The sequence below is a fragment of the Prinia subflava genome, chromosome 1, assembly GCF_021018805.1.
Source record: "Prinia subflava isolate CZ2003 ecotype Zambia chromosome 1, Cam_Psub_1.2, whole genome shotgun sequence".
Classification (NCBI taxonomy): Eukaryota; Metazoa; Chordata; class Aves; order Passeriformes; family Cisticolidae; genus Prinia; species Prinia subflava.
In genome coordinates, this window is record NC_086247.1 from 121,920,899 (window position 1) to 121,941,432 (window position 20,534).

At 40.6% G+C, this 20,534-nt stretch overlaps 1 protein-coding gene across 1 annotated transcript in view; it reads left to right on the forward strand.

Annotated features, from left to right (window-relative positions):
* Window positions 1–20,534, forward strand: part of IGF2BP3 (insulin like growth factor 2 mRNA binding protein 3) — a 113,003-nt gene that overhangs the window by 71,798 nt on the left and 20,671 nt on the right. The window contains exons 6-10 of the mRNA XM_063410569.1: window positions 6,319–6,603; window positions 8,749–8,883; window positions 9,448–9,570; window positions 11,982–12,117; window positions 13,944–14,075. Of these exons, the coding sequence (XP_063266639.1) occupies window positions 6,319–6,603; window positions 8,749–8,883; window positions 9,448–9,570; window positions 11,982–12,117; window positions 13,944–14,075 (811 nt within the window). The remainder of the gene's footprint in view (window positions 1–6,318; window positions 6,604–8,748; window positions 8,884–9,447; window positions 9,571–11,981; window positions 12,118–13,943; window positions 14,076–20,534) is intronic.

A 20,534-nucleotide genomic window follows, 5' to 3' on the forward strand; every position in this document is an offset into this window, starting at 1 on the left:
CCTTACAACTGTTCAGAAATACCTAGAAGTGGCTAGATCAAGGTATTTTTAGGGGAAAAAAGTGAGGAATTGGAATGAAGGCTCACTACAGGACCTGTGTGTGTGGGTTTTCCACAGTGACTGCAGTGCTGTTTCAATGAAATGGTTTTCCTAGACACGATCTAGCTTTGCTGCTTGGAACTGGCTGTGGGGGACGGCAGTGGAGAGAGAGGGAGCAGTGTGCAAGTGCTGATGGCTGATACAGGCAGTGCTGGTCATCCTGTGAAGGACATGCAGCAACAAGAACTGACTTCATCAAAAGCTGTTTAGGGTTGTGAAGAGTCAGCAGCTGGTAATGAGCTTTGTAGTTCAGAATTTAGCTCTTTAGGGTAAATGCTGGTCTTTGCCATGACTTTTGGATCAAACACCATGATGTGAAGATTTCTATGCTGTCACATACAGTGAGTGGGTCCCTAGTTCTAACTGCACCTCCTCTGTACTTTTTGTAATGCACTCACTAACCTCACAGTAGTGTTGGCTGACAGAACATGTGAAGTTGGCTACTTCCCTGCTGGATATCTATATGGCATTGCCTTTACTGTTGGAGTGTGTACTGGCAGTGCTTGGTGAGAGTGCTGTAATGCAATCTGCAGATACTTTTGATAAGCAGTTCTAAGCAGGTGTGGTAAGCATTGCTTGGAGGACAGTACTTTTGAGTAAAACTTGTGGTTCCACCCAGCTGGGAAACTGAGCTGCTGTCTTGCAAATTTGAGTAGTTGTGGCAGAGGTTTTTTCCTCTAGGCTGGTACTACAGTTGTGGCATGTTCAATTCAGGTCTGCATCCAAAATTAACTTAGAAAATAAAAACACTGCAGATTGCTGCAGCATTTTTAAGAAGCCATAGACCACACAGCACCCAAAATCTGAGATGTGCACAGTTCCTGAATTCTAGCTGGGACAGAGGTCTGTGTCTTTCACCTGTTATAGTGGTGCCTTTTTCCTAGCCGGAGAGGCATAGCCTGTCTTGTCAGAAAAAGCAGAATGCTGCTTCTGACCAGTGTGGCCAGGGCAGGGGAGACAGCATGGCAGAACAGGTAATTTTTGGCAGCCCAGGAGCATTGTGGAGGGGTGTGCAGAGCAATGTGTGGACCTTGGAAGGCCACCCTTCTTTCTCTAGCACTCTGAGCAGCAAAGAGAAGGTTGGCACTACCAGGTCTGACACCATATCCCTCCTCTCCTCTCCTGCATGCACTTGGGAGGAGGAGAGATTTGTTCCAGCTCTCAGACTGCCCCTGCTGCTCTCCTTCCCAGAAACTGGAGAGGGCTTTACTAGGCATGGACACTGCTGTGGCACAGGCAGTTACTCAATGTTGTGGTGAGTTGTGGAATATTTGGAAGAAAGGAGAAGGTGAGGGGCAGAGCCAGGAGCCTGTGGTTCACCCTGCACAACCCAACCAGCTGCATGCAGGTGCTGAGGCAGCTTGGGACACGCTTGCCAAAAGAAAACCTCCCTTCTTCTGGTATCTATCAGCCCCTGCAAACAGCAGGACATGCTGACTGTGTCCTTGTGACATGCTACCACCTAAATTATGGCTGCTATCTTCAAAAGTCATACCACCATCTCTTTCCCTCCCTTAAAGGTTCCAGTGTGTAGGAGTCTAGTACATGATCCAAGATTTAGCTCTACCCAGGATTTTGAAAGTCCACTAGTGATCACCTCTTAATCAGAATACTTACAAAAAGAGTTTTTATTACTCTTTCAATGAAGCACACATATATATGTGTGTGTGTGCATAATATGTAGCCTTGAATGAACAAAGGTTCACATAGCTAATACTTCTACATGTCATTGTGGATCAGGGCTAACGTTGCCATATGAGTGATAATAGTGAAAATTCAGTGGTGTATTACAAGCTTAGATTTTGTTTTGGTTTTGTTTTCGGAAGTACTGATGAAACCTATATTTTTATTTAATGTAAAAACATTATTATGCCAAAGAAAATTTGCAATGTATGTCTGTCTTCTCGTATGCAACCGTATTTGTTCAGGGAAGAAAAAAGAAAAGTGGCGTATGTAAAAGCTGCGTGTGGGAGTGAAATATGTTCTCCTTCTAGTGCTTAGTGTCATCATGCTATCAGTGGAAGAATGATTTCCACACGAGACGCGGTGCTTTTACTGTAATAATTTATCTAGGGTGTTCAACCTCCACTAGCATCAAAAGGGAGAAGGTTTGGCAAGAATCTTCTTGTGGGGAGCTCACGAGAGACAGTGGTGAGATGTAATTTTGATGGGAAAAACTCAGGTGACTGATTTACAGAATACTTGTTTAAAGGTTTCATTTTTATGTAGGAACTCTTGCTTCTGAGCAGGTGTCACATGAACATAAGCCAGGCTGCTATCCATCTTATCAGTGCACGGACAGTAGTTGCTGCAGTCTCTTAATGAATTCATTTTATCAAAAATTTCTGAACTATGCTAGGAGACTTCTGTGTATCAGCTCTCATTGGTATGTGGAATGGAAATATTTTCCATTTTTACTAAATATAAATTTTAAAGGATGACTTCAAGGGAGAAGGGGCAGTTAACTGAATTTTTCTCCATCTTTGTCCTCACTGAGTAACTCTTCAGGCTTTTAGCCTCTGTGTAAAAACGGTCTGTGTATTGTTTCAGCAGTGCTCCCTGACAGATGTAGTGTGCATGGCCTTTATTAGCTTGTGGTCATGGGAGGAGATCCTCCCAGCACGTGGGAAGGCAGAGGTGCTGTTGCTGTGTTCTGGAGTTCTCGAGGTGGTCAGTCACTGAGAGCATGTGCTTCACAGAAGGAGCTCGATGTAACCTGGACATGGTGGAGTGCAGCAATGACAATAGCTTTGCCTGAAACACATGTCCCTGGTGCTATGGAGAGCTGGTCACTTGTTTTAAGTTGAGGCTCAGGCTTCCCCTGAGAGCAAGACCTCCTCTCCTGATGGCTAGTGCTATCCTAGATGCTGTTTTAAAGGAATTTGGCATCCGACTAGAAGACAGTTCTTAACTGCTTGTCTCTTCATGGATTTTCTTTGACATCTGTCTGTCCAGCCCCCAAAGCAATGCCTAGATGCTTCAAAAATTGAGCTTGCTATGGTGCTGAAGGGCTGCTCAATCATCACATTGCCTAAATCCAGCCTTATGTTTTGTGCCACAAAATTGATGAAAACTAGTCCAGAACCGCTGAAGGAAAAGTGTATGACAATGCTTAAATAACCTAGTGAAATTTGTTAAATATTGGAATGCGAAGGCCATAATCAAGAGCCAAAGGGACCTTCCAAAAGCTGGGTTTTTTTTTTCCTCTGTAAGAAATACACTAGAACTGTGTATGTGCTACATCCATTGCAAATCAGTTATCTTGGTATTCTACTGTGTGTATCCAAATCAGTGTAGAATATGGGACCATGTAGCCAGGAAATCTCAAATCCACAAAAGGCTTGAGAGATCAGCATTTAATTACTGATTCTTCTTCTGACTTCCCATCACTTGAACAAGTCAGGCTATAAAATATGGAGAACTCAGGACTCACAGGGTAAATTAGTGTGTTATTTTTCCATGTCATCATATGGCTTTGGTGGCCAGAGATTGTTCACTGCCGACATAATTAATTTTCTACAATGGCAAATGAGCTTTTCTCAGTTTGCTTTGAATTTAAGATACTTATAGACATATGGAACCATTTAGCAATTTATAAATTGTTATTAAGAAGAAAAACGTCAACCTTCTTTCCAGGAAAATATGGTGTGCACATATATACGTATACATGTTTGTTGTGAAACCATGATAGGTATGAAGACTAGTTGCAAACAATAAGTCTAGTCTTTCCTTTCCCAACCACTTCTAAGGAAGAGTGAGAAGCACTGATATACTGTCAGGCTTTATGTTAATGTTGGGATTCTGTTCCAAGTTGTTTTAAAGACAGAGGAGGCTGATGCATTTTGGGAAAGAAGCAATGTCTGAACTTGTCAAATAAATGCGTGGAGGGAAATGATTTGGGATGGACGTCAATCTGGAGCCTATCAGCACATCTGCAAAATTGTTGGCGTTCATTGCTCCAACATCTTGATGTTTGATTCCAAAAGAAACACGGCTTGTGCAACTGGACCTTCTGGCAGTCCTGATTCCCTTTCTGATAGCTGCAACCACCAAGAAATTAGCATGTTCAGGGTGTATAAAAAGGAAAGTTCCCAAACCCCATTTCCAAATAGGATGCCCAGAGAGAGAGAGAGAGACTTCAGTGAAATGCCTTTCAGATGTTGGAAGGCAATGCAGAAACTGAAAATTGAGACAAATCTGTAGAAACACAAGTCTCACTAGTCTGCTCACTGCTCTTACTGTTTGGTAAATGTGTTTTATTGTGTAATAAGTGCTCTTCAAAGTCCATGGAGTAAAAGTTTAAAAATGTCAGCTCTGAAACAACCTCACCAAATTTTAATCCAGCTCTTTTCCTACTTGCTGTAAAGGATTCTTCTGTTATGGGAGTAATTACATTCCTGCCCAATTCCCAAAGGACCTGTGTCTCATTTGGTTAACAGAAGTATTTAATGAACAGTGATCAGTTATTCAATATTTTGCTTTCTTTGTTCATTGGCATTGCCTCGGGCCTTATTTATTATCAGCCCTTATTAAACATCATTCCAAAGACACAAGTTACTTGTTTTCTTATAAGCTCTTTATTGTCCAACTGGAGTATTTTGAGGATTCTGGCTCAACCCCTGGGAGACCAGGGACTTGTCCTCAGTACCCAAATAACCACTTCTTATCTTCAACAGCTGCTTGTGACCCAGACTGTCAAATGGGACACCCAGGAGACAAATAGTATTTTTTACTGACTGCCCTGGAAAATGTAGGGAATTGGCTATTATCATCCTTTATCTCTGTAGCAGAGGCAGGAGTAAAAGTGTTGCTGAGGCTAATGTTTGGTAAACTGGCAGTAATGTCCTGCAAATATGCATGAATAAATTAAATTTCTGAATTCTGGATTAAATTTCTGAATTCAGAGACCTTGCTTGAGAGCATATGATTTTTGGAGCTTTTTAATGACAATATTGATGAGTACTTTAATAAAAGATGGAGACTCTCTCCATCCTGTTACTGCCTTTAATTTAAATTTTGTTTTTAAAGAAAATCTGTCAGTAATCTTTGGTCCAGTATTAAGTCTGGCATTTATAAACTATCCCAAATCAGTGCATATTTCAGTGATTAGTATGTTACTGATAGTCTGAATCGTAATACCTGTTGTAGCAAAACTTCAAATGCCATTTTTGGGCAAATGTGTTTATTCTATACCACTGGTTTACCGATGTGTTGCATGTAGCTCAGTATTCCTACTGTTTGCTAGATATTTAATCACATTGACTCTACTCTCTTTGTGAGGGGAAGGTATTCTACCTTCTGGAAATCTGTCATTTTTAAGCTGAATTGTGTTCCTCCTGTGAAGAGGAGAGCAGGTCAGGTTGGCCTGCAGACTGGTCCTGGGTTAGGAAGAGGGACAGAGCAGAGGGAGTGCTGTGTGACCGGGAGGGACCACAGTGCCAGGGGGCTGTGTACATTTGGGCAGTATCCCTCTGTGGTGCTTAACCAAAAGAACAAGAGAAGTTGAAACAACATTTTAAATACCTTCTAACAACTTTGCTTTTATGGAGAGTTTAACATAGATGTGGGGCTTTAATTTTTTATTAACTTTTAAACCTACCTATAACATGCCTAATTAGTAAGTTGCAGGGTACTGTTGCAGTCTAAGAGGCATTTCAGATACCATTGACTGGCTTTGAGTGCTTCCTTTCCTGCTGAGGTGAAGGTGCTCTCTTCGTTCATATAAATGTTTCTTTTTTCATTCCTGTCACAGCTATATCAGTTATTGTGAAAACTGCAGCCAAATAGCTGTGCTGGCAAAAACCCTAATGAAGGTGCTGTGATAGCAGCTAAAAAGTTTTCCCTCTGGTGCAGCTTTAATTCTATTTGGGAAATTGATTTAAATTAAATCAGGCAAAAGAATGCTTTTGAGTGTATAAGCTCCGTCTCCTGTAAGGTTTTGCTGATAGGTTTGGACCAGCAAAACCTTTAAAGTGCATGGAAGCCCATAACAAGCAAGATCTAACTTGTAGTTCTTAGTATGGTGACTTTGTGTAATCAGAATCTTGGCTGAAGGATTTCAAATGCAACTTTTCATCTTGGAATGAGTTTTTAGTTTCACCACGCAAGTTAGGAAGGACAAAAGTCTACATCTGAATAACTTGTCATTTCATAAGGCCCAGCGTGTGCTCATGGGGATTTGTTTTAAACTCCTCTCTCCTCCCCTTTCCAAATAAACAGAGCAATAGAAAAACTGAACGGGTTTCAGCTTGAAAACTACTCCTTGAAAGTTGCATACATCCCTGATGAGATGGCAGCCCAGCAACCTCCACAACAACACCCCCAGGGAAGACGTGGGTTTGGCCAGAGGGGTCCTCCCAGGCAGGGCTCCCCGGGCGCAACCACGAGGCAGAAGCCACAGTCGGACGTTCCTCTGCGGATGCTGGTTCCCACACAGTTTGTGGGAGCCATCATCGGGAAGGAAGGAGCCACCATCAGGAACATCACCAAGCAGACACAGTCCAAGTAAGTCATTTTACAGAACCGTTGTTAACGGCTTTAGTATCGCAAAGAGGAATTTGTAAAACTTCATTTCTAATCTGCATGGTCAGAGAGCAAATTATTCCTGCAAGATAGAGAACAGGAAATATTTTGCAAGATTTAGTTAAGGACTGGATTCCGTCCTTGACAGGTGTTCAAATGTTAGCTGACTTTTTATCCCTCTTTAAAAGAAGAGTGCTAGCAGGATGGTACTCTGTTTGAGTTTTGCTTACAGGTGTACTAATATGGTTCTGGCACAAAAAGTGAAGCTGAAAGAGCTGTAATAAATTGTTCTGGGGCACATACAGTCAGTGTGGTGATGTCCCCAAGCCTTCAGGTGTTTATTCTAGTTTTAGTTTTATTAGGGCATTTTTAGGATTTGTAAATGTTGTCAATTGAAGATGGGGGGGTAGAAAAAACCTTAAACAAAGAACGTTTTTACCTCTCCTCACTACTTCTTACACCTTACGCCCCTCAGTTTCTGGAGAGTACATTTGTTGCTATCAAGTTGCAGACCACACCAAAACACAGATTAAGGAAATGCATGGGAGGCAAAAAGCAAGCTGCTAAGTGACCTAAGAAGCTTAGAGCGCTGGGGTCTAGAGACGCTGGAAGAGATTGTTTCCAGTGTGTGTTAAATCCCTACCCACAAGCAAGAGCTCAGCACAGATGCAGAGGGAGGTGGGGTTCTTATTCCAAGAATTTTTCTAGGATACCCCTAAAAGCAGAAAATTAAAATGCTGCCTTCAGCAGCCCACTGGTAGGAGCCACCAGCTCTGCAGCAGGCAGGACATGGGAATGAGCTGTGTGTGAAGGCAATGAGGGTGGGTGGGAGCCTCAGTTTTGAGAGTAGTTAATGAGGATAAGGGACTCCTCTTTAATTACACCCCAACCCCCAACAAACAGGCTTCCTAGCCTCCCCAAACCCAGGATTATCATGATGCTCCTTTCAACCTCTCATTAGCACAATGTAACCCAGGAGACTATTTAGTGTGTTTAACAACAGAGGTTTAAGAGATTTGTGCTGTCCTGACAATGCTTGGTTTTTTCTATGGGTAACCGATTTTTCAGGTGATATATAAAATATCTGATTCTTGGATTACAAAAATCCTGGAAGACTGGCATAAGGAAAGCTTTTATATTTAAAAGAAGGGTGGATAGAGCAGAAATAATTGCAGGTTGCTGACTTCACAGATACGTGACTTTGAGAATGTTTTCATTGGTTTGGGGATAAAAAAAGAGGAAATTTCATCTACTTTCAGTTCCACCAAGGATTGCCATGGGTTTCTTGGAAAATGCTGCATTGTTAAACAAAATGAGTTTTCAATACTTGAAACAACTGCAAAAATAAAGGGGCTTCTTGAAAAGCAGCACAGTTGTTTCAGTAAGGAAACAGCTGTTACATGTGGAAGAGGGGCAAAAACAAAAAACAGAGGTGGAAAGAATATGTGAGCTCCAGTTATTGGCAGGGAAAAGTACTATCAAAGGCATTGTCTTCATGCAGGCCATAGTGCATTTTTGTTAAATTCTTAGAGATACATCAACCTGTTGTAAAACAAGGGCTAGCAGTTCCAGGGCGGTAGAGTAGAGTAAAGGCAGTATCAGGACAAAATCAGGCTGGAAAAGTATAAGAAACTAATCTTGTGGGTGGATGCAAAGAACTACCATGCTACTTGCTAGCAGAGGAGTACTGGGAAACTCTGCTGCTGAGGTATTTTAAATAAGATGGGACAAATCCTGACTGTCCTGTAGCTGCACAGTCACTCTAAGTGGAGCAGTGGGGCTGGAGAATGGAGCACTGGGGAAGCTTGATGGGAAGTTGTCTTCAGGAGTTCACTACACTGTCTGTCTAACAACTCCCCTGAATGTCTTGATGGGAGTTTACCAAGAAAAGGAGATCTCAGTGTCCACAAAGGTAGGATTTAGCTGGTAAAAATCAGGATAGGAGAGGTTCTTCATACAAACAAATTTGTATTTAGGATATGTTTAAGTAGTTGTAAACTTTTCAAAATTAAACTACTAATAAATAGTCACTGTTAGCTCAAAATAAATTAGTTTTATGAGAGTTGGAAATACACAAGGCTTACCATAGAGTATGTGGTTATAGTTAGTGTTTTTCTTTCTTTCAAGAATTGATATTCATCGTAAAGAGAATGCAGGTGCTGCTGAGAAACCAATTACCATCCACTCAACTCCTGAAGGCTGCTCAACAGCTTGTAAAATTATTATGGAGATCATGCAAAAGGAAGCTCAAGATACTAAATTGTGAGTAAAAAGCATTTCATTGTGGAAGCATTAAAAATTCTGAGTTCTCACTGGCTCCATTTAAAGAAGTAGTCTTTAAAGCTGTTAACAAGTGAATATTTGCTGTTATCTGTATCTAAGTAAGTAAAGGAACTGGGATATTTTACTTTTCAGGGCAATCTACTTGCTTAATTAGCCACAGCATGCTTCTATGATTTCAGTTGTTGTCTGGCTGTGATTTTGAGGTGAACTGGAGCAAATATGGAAGTTTCTTGAGCAACTGACAGCTTTTAGTGAGAGCAAAAATAACAAGCCCTCACTAAAAGCTTTAAGATATATTTCTTCCCTCCCAACAGCTCTTGCTACTTCAGTCTGAGCTTTATTTAGCTGAAGGTATGTTGCAATTAAGCTACAGGTGATAGTGCTGAAAAGCCCATTGCACCTGGGCTTATTCTGCACCCACTGAAAACATGCCATGAATGGGAGCTGTGGATATTTCTATGAGAATAAAATTCATCCCTAACATGCATAAAAGCCTGTACTCTGGTCTTCAAAAGTCTCACTAGGTACAACTTTCCATTACAGTACAGAAGAAATTCCCTTGAAGATACTGGCACATAACAACTTTGTCGGCCGTCTTATTGGCAAAGAAGGAAGAAACCTGAAGAAAATTGAACAGGACACAGATACTAAAATCACAATATCGCCGTAAGTTTTTGGTGGCCTAAACTTTCAGTGAGATGCCAAATGGCAGCAATGCTGCTGTGGGACATTCAGGTACAGAGTTCTTGGAAAAATATTCTGTACGTTAAAGGCTGAGATAACAGCCCTTCAGAGGCCTTTCTATCATATGGATTAAACTGTTACTTAAGCTCAGTTAAATTTTATGTAAACAGTGAGTCTTCATTGTAAACTCAGTCAAGAGCAAACCTAAAAATAACATAGGCTATGTGGAGCCTGTGTTAGACTATATTTTAAGTGTCAGTTGTTTTTAACATATTATACCATATGTAATGATGAGTGTTTGAAACTATAAGTCTGGATCAGTTCTGAGCTATGTGTGAAAATGAGTGAAATTAGTGATATTTTCGTTTCTGGTATATATTACATTTTTGGACTAGAGGGAAAGAAATAGAGCAATTGAATACTGAAAAGGGTATCTTTAGTAGCAGTTCTGTCCCTCTTGACCAATAACAGCCAAATGACAATGCATTGGCTAGCCTGCTGCAATGTAATAGCTTTTGGCCTGAGTTTGTGAGGGTAACTGAGACGTGTTCAAATGTAGCTGAGATTAAACAGGAGTTTTCACCTTTACTGGAAATCTGTAAATCACTGATTAGATTAACATCTCTGTAGAAGCTTGGCAGTCGATAGCAGTTTTACCCTGGAGTAATATCTTCAGAGAACCTCCTGTTCTGAATAATGAAAGTTCTGGCATGAACTTTCAAGCATTTGAAGGCATCATGGATTTGACTTTAGCCAGGCAGGGTGAGAATTAGGCTTACAGGCTGTAGGAAAGGGAAAAGGTTTGGAAGACGCACGAAGATGTATGAAGAGGTGTGAATACGTGCAGGAGACAAAAAAAGTACTGCAGGAAATAGCTCAAATGAGGACAAGCAAGCAGGGAGTAAATGTGGCTCTTCAAAAAGAGGAAAATAAATTTGGATGAAAACACCTGAGGCCTTCCTTAAAGGTCTGTAAGTATTTATGGGATTAGTCTGAGGAAGAAGAAACAAATCAAATAGAAAAAAAACACCTAAATAAGTGTGCTTCAAGAATAGATTCTGTAAGGCCAGCATGCTCTCCTGAATATGTTCACATAAACATTTTGTCTGCAAACAGTACACAGACTATTAAAGCTAAAAAGGGAAAAAATATGTACAGAGTACATGGAAAAAATGGTCTTCATTCCATGAAAATACACTTGTCTTTATTGATGATGACACAAATAACACATTGTCTGTAAACAGCTACAGAGGATTTTTTAATTTAGCGAGTTAGTGGTTTATTTGCATTAAAATCTTGGCTTCAAGATTGCATTTGTCATGCTATGCCTAAAATAGCCCCCTGAAGTCATCTGGTGTAATCAATACATAAATGAGAGCATATATGCCCATTGATTTTGCTATACCTAATTAATCTTTCTCATGATCTCTTCATTCAGGCTTTTCGGTAAGCCTGTCCATAAATTTAAAGTAAGGCAGCTGTTTTGGGAAAGTGTTTCCTCTCTTCTCTGGGATGTTTCCCACCACTTTCCTTCCTGAGGCAGTACTTCAGTGCTCATGCACTGGAAAGCTAAGGGCTGCTTAGCTGGCTGTGTTTTGTGCCTGCCACTGCTTGACTGAGAGGTGCAGGCTGCCACTGCTGTGCAGGAAGGCAAGGCCCTGTCTGCTGCTCCCCCTCTCCTTCCTGCCATGGGCTTCCTCACTCCTGCATCTTGCTCTGGACTTTGTCACCCCTTTAGCTTTTCTCAGTACGTGGATATGCCATGGCTTCCCAGCTGTTTAATCCATGTTATCACAGCAGGTGAGCATTTGTTGCCAAATAAAGCACTGGTTTGCTGCTGTCACCCTTATGTGTTCCTAAGGAGTTACTAGCGTTGAGAAGCAAATGTTGACTTGCACACAGCTTTTCTTTTTCCCATTTTGAGGGTTTGGGAGGGTCTCCTGCAGTCTTGTTGAGGTGGAGCTTTTCTCCCCTTTCCTTAAGGAATACACTGTAGTTCTCAAGGAAGGAATGTTTCTTGGGGTGTGTTTTTGGGGTGTCTAAAAAGGTGTCTGAAGCCCTCTCCCTGCTGGCAGTGCTGGTGTGGAGTGTGCAGTGGGACACTGCTCTGCAGCAGCTCTGTGCTCATCCACAGCATGGTGGCTCCATTTTGTGCAGCACCTGAGCATCTCAACCATCCCACGCCAAACCTCGCTGTGAGGGGTTTTGTTGTGTGTCCTACCAGGACAGGGTTTCCCCAGATTATCTGAGAGCTGGATTTGAGCCCTGTTATGAGTTGACACTACAGTCTTTGGAGGGCAAACTCGACGTGCTTGGATGTTGTCACACTCAAATGATAAATCTGGATTATCTTCTTTGTTTGCTAATTAACTGTGCTTCTGTGTCATTTGCAGATTGCAGGACTTGACACTCTATAATCCGGAAAGGACCATTACAGTTAAAGGCAGTATTGAAACTTGTGCCAAGGCTGAGGAAGAAATTATGAAGAAAATCAGGGAGTCCTATGAAAATGATATTGCTGCTATGAATGTGAGTTTTCTTAGGGTGTGGGCTCTTTCTGGGGCTAAAACCACAGAAGGATTTTGGATGTGAGGGACCCCTGGAGGTCACCAGGCCCAGCAGTGGGTTTACTCAATGTAGGCCCCACTTCAAAGCTAAATGAGGTTGTGTAGGGACCTGTCTTCTCCTTAACTCTTCTATGGATAGAAACCCATAGTATCTCTGGGCAGCCTGTGCCCTGTCTCACTGCTCTCATGATGATTTTTTTTCCTAATGTCACATTAGAATTTTCTCTTGCGGCCTCTCTGTTGCCTCTTTTATTTATTTATGGGAGTGTGGGGCAAGTGTTTTTTATTATTTGTTTACGTGTGTTATTTTAATGGAGGCTTTTTCTGGTTTATTTTTGAGTGGAGGAACCGAGAACTTTATTTAGATTGAGGAAATTACTGAGCATTTAACTTTTTTCTTGTTGCAAGAACTGAAGGAGGGTGTGTTTGTGCTGTTGTGGTTTATGTGCTCTGGCTTGTATGTTTTTTAAAGCAGTGATTCAGTCTCTTCACATAAATAACATAATAACGTATGGAAGAAGGATCTCTCCTGGGTTTAATTATTTAATTTAAGAAGGTTTTATTAAAGTTTTTTCTTGATATAGATGATAAGGCATTTAGCTATTTGAAGATGATTGGTGATTATATAATGAAAACAACATAGCTCTTTAGTTTGCCAAAGTGTTACTAATGCATATTGAGAAATGATTGAGATTTTTGGTAGTTAGGAAAAGCTTTGTATGTGCCTGTGTATCTAAATCTTAAGGTCTAGAGTTAGAAGGAAAATAATTTTTTCAGTCTTGACTTTCTAGAAATGTCTGTTCTTCATGCTTGTCCTACTGAGTGGAGAGAATATTCCCCCCACTTTCCCCCCCTGCCTCCCCCTCACAAAGCAAATTGCAGTACACAAGCTGCACTTGAGGATCAAAGTATTCAATAGTGGTGCATTTTTATTTCATATGACAAGCAGGAGCATGGGGTCAGTTAGAGACTGCATTGCTATTTGACAAAGGTATGGAAAGTCAAAAACTACCTCTGGTACTTATACACTTCAAGTTTAGTTTGGAGTGAACATTAAGGTAGTTTCTGAGGTGGTGAAGTTTTGAGGGGGGTTTTGTGTCTTCTGATTGACTTAATTTAATGGCCCAAGATAGTGTCTGTCTCTAGCTGAGATATTTTCTAAAGCATACTAATGTTTTTGAGTAATAATCTGGAAAACGGAAATGGGTGCTGACAAGTTTTGTATCAAGCAAAAAATGCTTCCTACCACATGATGATGTCACTATTCTCAGGTGTGGTGAAGCAAGGGTCATGCAACTTTATAGCTGATCCTTCCCCAGCAATTGCTGGAGATATCTCACTTCATCTTTTGCAAGGGAAGGAGGATGGGGTGACAGTGTCACACATATATATTCCCTCAGTGTAAGAAAAGCAGGGGTTTGTGTATGATCTTTCTCTGTTTCTACAGGGTTGTCCTTTAATATAAGGACGACACTATTATTTTGCTGATAAATTTGTTCACTCTGAAAGTAGATAGTACTATTAGCTGAATATTTTGTGTAAAATCTGAAATGTGTTTTGCTGATTAAGTTGTAACCAGTGATCCCCATCTGCCTTTCCTACTACGTGTTTTTAACGTTATTGGTCTGTACCTGTGTCTAGGAAACGGGTTTGAAGGAGAGTCCTTTGGGTAATGGAGATGAATTTTTTCTTTAAATAACATCCCAAAAGGTTAATAGCATTTGCCAAGTAGGATTTTATTAAAGTTAATAACCAGGACTCTAAATCTCAACTCTTCTACCATTGCAGCTTCAAGCACATTTAATTCCTGGATTAAATCTGAATGCCTTGGGTCTGTTCCCACCTTCCTCTTCAGGAATACCACCTCCCGCAGTGAGCGTTGCCTCTGCTGCTGCTGCTGCTTCATATCCACCATTTGGGGTAAGAGAAGCTCTGATTTTGCATGGTGATACTAATCTGTGCAATGCTGCTGTTCAAAGCTAAGAAGAATGCTTCATTTTTTGCCAAGTTGCCTGGAAAATCTGAGAGGAGTGTTTTGCTAGCTGTGTTCTGTCATTTTTCTAAATGTTGTCTGTCTTCCTGCTTGCACACTGAAAAATATTTCATGTGGCTGCAATTGGGAGCAGGCATTAATTGCTTTTCTAGTGAAATGCTCAGTGAAACTGGAAAATAGTGCTGCTTAGAAAAGTCATAAATTTCATTTTATATCATATTTGAATTATTGCAGAAAGAAATCTCATGTAAAATAGCAGTTCAAAATTGCTGAAATTGGCAATTAATAATGTTAGTCTGCAATTGTATTCCTTGTGATACGGAAAGAAAAGAAATTATCACTTTTCATGTAGTGGGGATCTATATGTAGCTAAAAATGTTTGTTTGAATGTAGTAGTTTTATAAATGCCTTTTTGAAATGTAGTACTGTTAAACATGGGATGTAAATTGCATGGATTAATCTCCAGGAAGCTGTGATTTACTTGCCACTTTGCTCTCAAAAAAATGTCAGAAAATGTTTAATAGAATCTTGCTCAAATTCTGTGCTGACTAGCAAACATTGAGATATTTTGCTATGGAGTAGAAGGTTGTTTGTTGTATCAGAAAGTCTGTCCAGAGTCTGTCTGGAACTGAGATGGTGTTTTGCTTTCAAGAAATGACAACCTCCTTACAAGGAGAGGGTGATTTTTCATCTCTTCCTTGTTTCTGGTGCTGGTGGTTGTTAGTAACTCAATGCAAGGTGAATTTTCTAAACAATTCCAATAAGTCTCTTAAGAAGTAGAAGACAGAGCTTTACAAACTCTGCTGTGTTTGACTTCATCCCCTTCTTTGCCCAACAGTGACATCTAGAGAGCTAAGACTCAGACTTACTGTTCATGAACTGAACAAGTGAAAATGCAGCACAACACACTGAATTTTATCAAATAACTCCAGTTATATTGTACTAAAGGGTAGTTGGGGTCTAAATATTTTTCCCAGAGGAAGAAGCCAAGAGAGAGTCACTGCAAGGAGCAGGAAAAATTCCACTCTTGCAGCATTGTTTGTGAGAGAGAAAAACTTGGGCATTATGAATGTATTATGAACTATATTAAGTATAATAGTGTCTTTATCAGAAAAATGTGCTTCAGTGAAAGCTACAATAGAAATGTGTTTATACTCAATTATTTTACTGTCAATAACAGAGCCACCATTTATGACAAATTCTCTCTCACAGTCCTTCTTCACTTCAATTAGATTGGCAGACTAAACTAAACAATGCAGGTTTCTGCTTCACTGTATTATATAAAATGCCATCTCTGGTAATGAATTGCCTTAATTTTTTTCTTTTCTTAAGACATACTATATGTGGTTTGTTAAAAGTATATAACGTTCTTTATTGGGAATTAAAACTGTGGCTTTTCCTTTCTTTTTACTGCAGATTTGCAGACTACTTTGCTATTCTTGAGATTCATACTGTAAGCCCACAGTTCTGTGCATCACTTGTTTTTTTTTTTTTATTTCTTCCCCACTTTCCCCCCCATGTTGTGGTTCTTTTTGCTTCTGCTTTAAATATACACCTAAACAGTGCTGAATTTGGTGGTTACTCCTGTCTTTCCCTCTGTTGCTAGTGCACCTTTATCCCCCAAATGCAACTTTTTTGGCCTGCTAAGATCTCTGACAGTTTCCAGGTTTCTGAAAATAGGATAACGGCAACATCTGAAAAAAAGCATCAAGAAACAAATGTCATTTTGTACAAGTATAGAAATGGTGCAGCTGGAAGGACCACTGTCTGAACTCTTGCTTCTGTTCATGCTCAGTCCTCTGAAATGGCTCTCATTCCATGCAGTCTAGATGTGTGACAAGCTAATATGCAGAAAGAAGGGATAAACTCACAGATTCAGAGGGTGAACTGCAACAGATCTTGTGGAGGTTGAGGGTGGTACCAATGCAGCCCCTGAGGCAGACACTAAGGGCTTCTAAAGCAAATTTATGAACAGAGGGAACTGTCTCACCTGTTTGTACGTAGATGTGTTGGTATCCGGAAAAGAGCAGGGGATTCTGTGGGCTTCAGGTGAGTCAGCCCCTCAAGTCACTTGGAGTGCTTGTTGCTCTCTGAGAAAACAAGGAAAAGTATGAGTCTATTCCTTTAATGGATTCATTAGTTTCCATCTTGAAGAATTTTAACTCTTGCCTGTGTATGAATTAATTTTCTGTAGCTTTTGAGTTTTACTCTCCTCTAATTTTTTCCTCTAGTAGAACAGTTTTTCAGACCCTGATTAAATAGATTATTGGGGCATGCAGAAGTAGAAAGAGAAAAAAAGTCTGGATATATTTTTAAGGAGAAATTGATACAATATGAAAGGCTAAAGGTAACCACCGGGGGAGATCTAGGTGAGCTCATGAGGGATTTAAGACCTAAAATGAAATCTGTATAACTATAAGAGGCTTTGAGGAAAGAAGGTCTTAGAAGAAAAATTAATGAAGATCTCCCAGGGAGACTTTATGTCCGTTTACCTATGAGCTATTTGTTACCAAGTTCCTTATTTTGACAAAAGCATTTGGGCAACCCAAGTCCCTTTACCTTGTTTTCAGTGCATGCCCTTTTCTGCTTGGGAGCAGAGATTAGAAGACATCCCTTTCAGGCAACTTGAAATCCTCTCTGAAAACACTGCTGGCATCAGGGTGTAAAGAAGTGTGTCCTGCTGCTGTCCTGATTATTTTTGTGTAGTGCAAATTTTGCCTTCTGCTCAGGGCTGCACAGGGCTGGCTCTTCCCTGTCCCCTGTTTGTTTGACTGAGCAAAGGTGTGTTCCTCAGCAGTTCCCGCCACACCTGCACATCTTGGCACACAAGTGTCTGAAGTCTGTGCTTACAAGCCGTACAGTGAGCCTTGGGACACCCCTGTGCTGTGTCTGAGGGTGGGTTTGAAGCTCTTGTAGTATCTCTGTATGGACATTTTCTTCACCTTGTTGTGGGAATGGACTTGCCTGGGGGTTCTCCTTTGGATCAGAAGAATTAGGTGGGTGAGTTTGGGCATTTGCAGCAGGATTTCCTTAGAGAGCTAATACTTCATATGTACTACTTCTAGTGACAAGTTGTGGTTGTGACCTTGTGCAGGACTTGTTCCCAAAGCAACTGAAGTGTCCCCTTAATTATTGAAACGATTATCTGTCACATTCCTGCTGCTGCTTTTTTTGCGTAGGTATAAGGAGGAAAAACCCGCATAGTAGATGGATCTAGGATTTTGTTACAGTGCCAGAGCTTAGTGACAGGTCTGAATGCTCATGCATACAGCTGGAGCCAAGTGTTCCTAAAACATCCAGTACTCAGGAGCTTGGGACTGAGTAGCTAAATAGGTTTAGCTGTGTTAACGTGTGTGTGATGTTTCATCCTATCCTTCTCATGCAAACCTTTAAGACACGTGACAAGACCATAAACATTTTGCTCCAGCTGCTCCAGGTACACTCTGGTACCACAAACTTAGGAAATGGTCATGTTATCAAACACTAGTTTGCATTTAGTTCCTTGGACTGATTTCCATGAGACTCAGAGACCTTATTTCCCTGATGGTTCACACTGAGGTACAACACCAAAGCCTCATCTAATTTAATCTAAGGAGATGCAGATTGTGTCTCACTAATAATCTGGGTGCTGCTTTACTCTTTGTCCTGGCAGTGAAGTCCCCACAGGAAGGCACAAGTTGTCCTTGGTATTTGTCTGGTGACAGATACAAACATGCATGTGGGCACATGGCCATTGCACTTGGCTAACAGTGTCTGAGCACCACAAGCAGTGCAGGCTGACCATCCATATTTTGTATTTTTACCTATTGCTAGTAACAATCCTTGACATTGCAATTGTATTATTTATTTGCAGTCCAAGTTCTGTTTGTCTGTTCAAAGCACTCAGTTTGTGAAGCCACTGAAAAGGGATGCAATGGAATTGCATATTTTGTTTCAGTCCTTGAATTTTCCTCTCTTTTCTCGCAAAAATCCAAGATCTGTTTGGTTTTTCTCTGGGCTCCTAAAAGACAAACAAATCAGAACATGTGAGAATCCTTTAAATGTTTTATGGTTTGAGGAAAAAGTAGGAATTGAATGTCTCAGTTAAAAGTACTAAGAGCTAAAAAATCTTTTTACTGTCAAGTGGGCATGATTTTGCTCTTATGATCCTGGTGATATGATCAAACTAATGGTCTTTTTTTAAGTGACCTGTGCCCTCGTGTGACCATACTAAGGACCAGTAGCTTTTCTGTGCCTGTTTGTAGCCAATGTCTTGTCAAGCTGCTTTTGGGCCTGGAAGAACCACCACTTTGTGTTTATCCTTAAATCTTTCTCCCCAGCTGTACACTTAAATGCTTGTGTGTGTTGCAGCTCTGACACGATTGCAAAGAGCTTTGTTAGTCTGCTCACTGTCACTTGTAACAAATGTCATGACCTGAGCACCTGCACAAAGTGCTGGGATTTCTATGAGGAGGAGAGTAAGGTTCTGCAAAAGGGAATTATCACCCATGTTTATGTTTTCCAGAAGATATGTTGCCATAAAAAAAACCAGTTTTAACAAGTATCCCAGCCAAACTGCTTCAGATGTAGTGTTGTACTGCTCAAAGCTGTTTTGATGGAGTTGTTGCTTCTGTCTTCTGAACTGTGGGGAGAATATGCACATACTTGTCTCTCAAGAATAGAAGTTTGTTCTCATGCAACACTGAAAGTTTTAAAGCTCCAAACAAACAAGAAATCTTTAAGTCCAACTGCGTACTGTTATACACCAGCAATTAATACACCTAGCCCACCTACTGAGGTTAAGTGTGTTTGTTGCACCCTTCCTTTTATAATTGGAACTTTGCATGTTCAATTTTACATCCACCTGCATTTCTTTTGCAGCCTCTGGGTCTGAAATTTGGCATCCCAAGGGCATGGGGGAAGAAGGGCTAACCTGTGCAGACCTCATCCTGCCCTTGAATGCCCTGAAAGAGGGTAGTAGAATTAATTCTGTCTCGTGGCAGGTAAACGCAAATATAAAGTCAGGTGAGAAGTAGACAGCTTTGCTCCATAAGAGTTCACAGCAGCTGCTCTCCTTCATCTGTGAGGTCATGAAAGAGATGCATGAACTTCTGCCCCATGAAACTTGGCTAAGGTGAAGAGCTGCTCCTCTTGCTCGCAGTGGGACTGCTTTCCCTGCTGGCCTTTTTGGACACCCATTGTAGCTTCTTGAAGCTCTGTCTTTAAAAAAAGCACTCTTTCTAACCTTTTCTTTAGCCTTACAGTAAATTTTCAGGTTATGTGATATGCATACAGGCTTCTAGGAAGAGGGGAGTGGGAAAGGAAAACTAAAAAAAAAATTAAAAATCAACACCCCCCCAAAAAACCCCCAAACGCACCAGCTTAAACAACAACAAAAACAAACAAACAAACATAACCAAAACAAACCCAAAAAACCAGCAAAAACAAAGAAAAGGTAGTTTCATACTGTAAACAAAACCAAGACATCAAACCACATTTTTCTGATTACAAAAGGAAGTCTTGTACAGTTAGACTGATAGGTTGCTTTCCTTTCTTCTTTTTTGCCATCTCTTGAAGCTTTTTGTTGCAGGTGAGGAACATGCCAATGGAAAACTTTCTCCTTAGAAGATGTTGTGGCCAAGAGAAAGATTCCTTCTTTATTCTCCAGTCATTTTCTTAAATAATAATAACAAAGAAGACATCTTCTATATTGCATAGAAGTAAGAGAAGAAATAACTGTATTGTGCTTTTGGCAGGAAAGAAAAGTAATTTAAAATGAAAAATTACTTCATTGAGGGCCTTCATTTGATGCCCTGAGCATAGATGAGAAAGACAAGGAAGAGGAAAAACTGTCCTATGTTTCCAGGTACTTTGACTCTTACTTGGTGAAGTTGGGCTCCTTTGGATGTCTGGGTCTGATAGGATTAGCTCGTGCAACTGTTACATCTGATCTACCCAGAGGTAGTGATGTCTGTACATCTATAATGTGTGTAGTTGCCAGTGGCTTTGCCCTGATTTGCCCAGCTTGTTAAGCAGTAGATGATTTTTGAGAAGCTGTCCTGCAGCCAAAAGAGGATGTGGTTTTGGGGGGTGAAGAAGGATTTGCTAGTGTTTTTACAAAATGATTTTATACCAGTGAAATTAGAACCATACTTGTGCAGCACATGCAATCTTGAGGAGGGCACTATAGGACAACAGCATTGTCTGAAAAAATCTACCAGCTAATTAGACTTCTTTTGAAGGTTATAACCTCAGTGCCTTGAAATACACCTTTACTGATGCTTAATTTCTTACATTCATTAATGATGCATTTTTTGACAACTAAAAAATTTACTTCATGGTGTGTAACACTGTGGGATTGTTTTGCCCTGTGGAGAAAATGGTTGATTTTCCCACTGTGTTGAAAG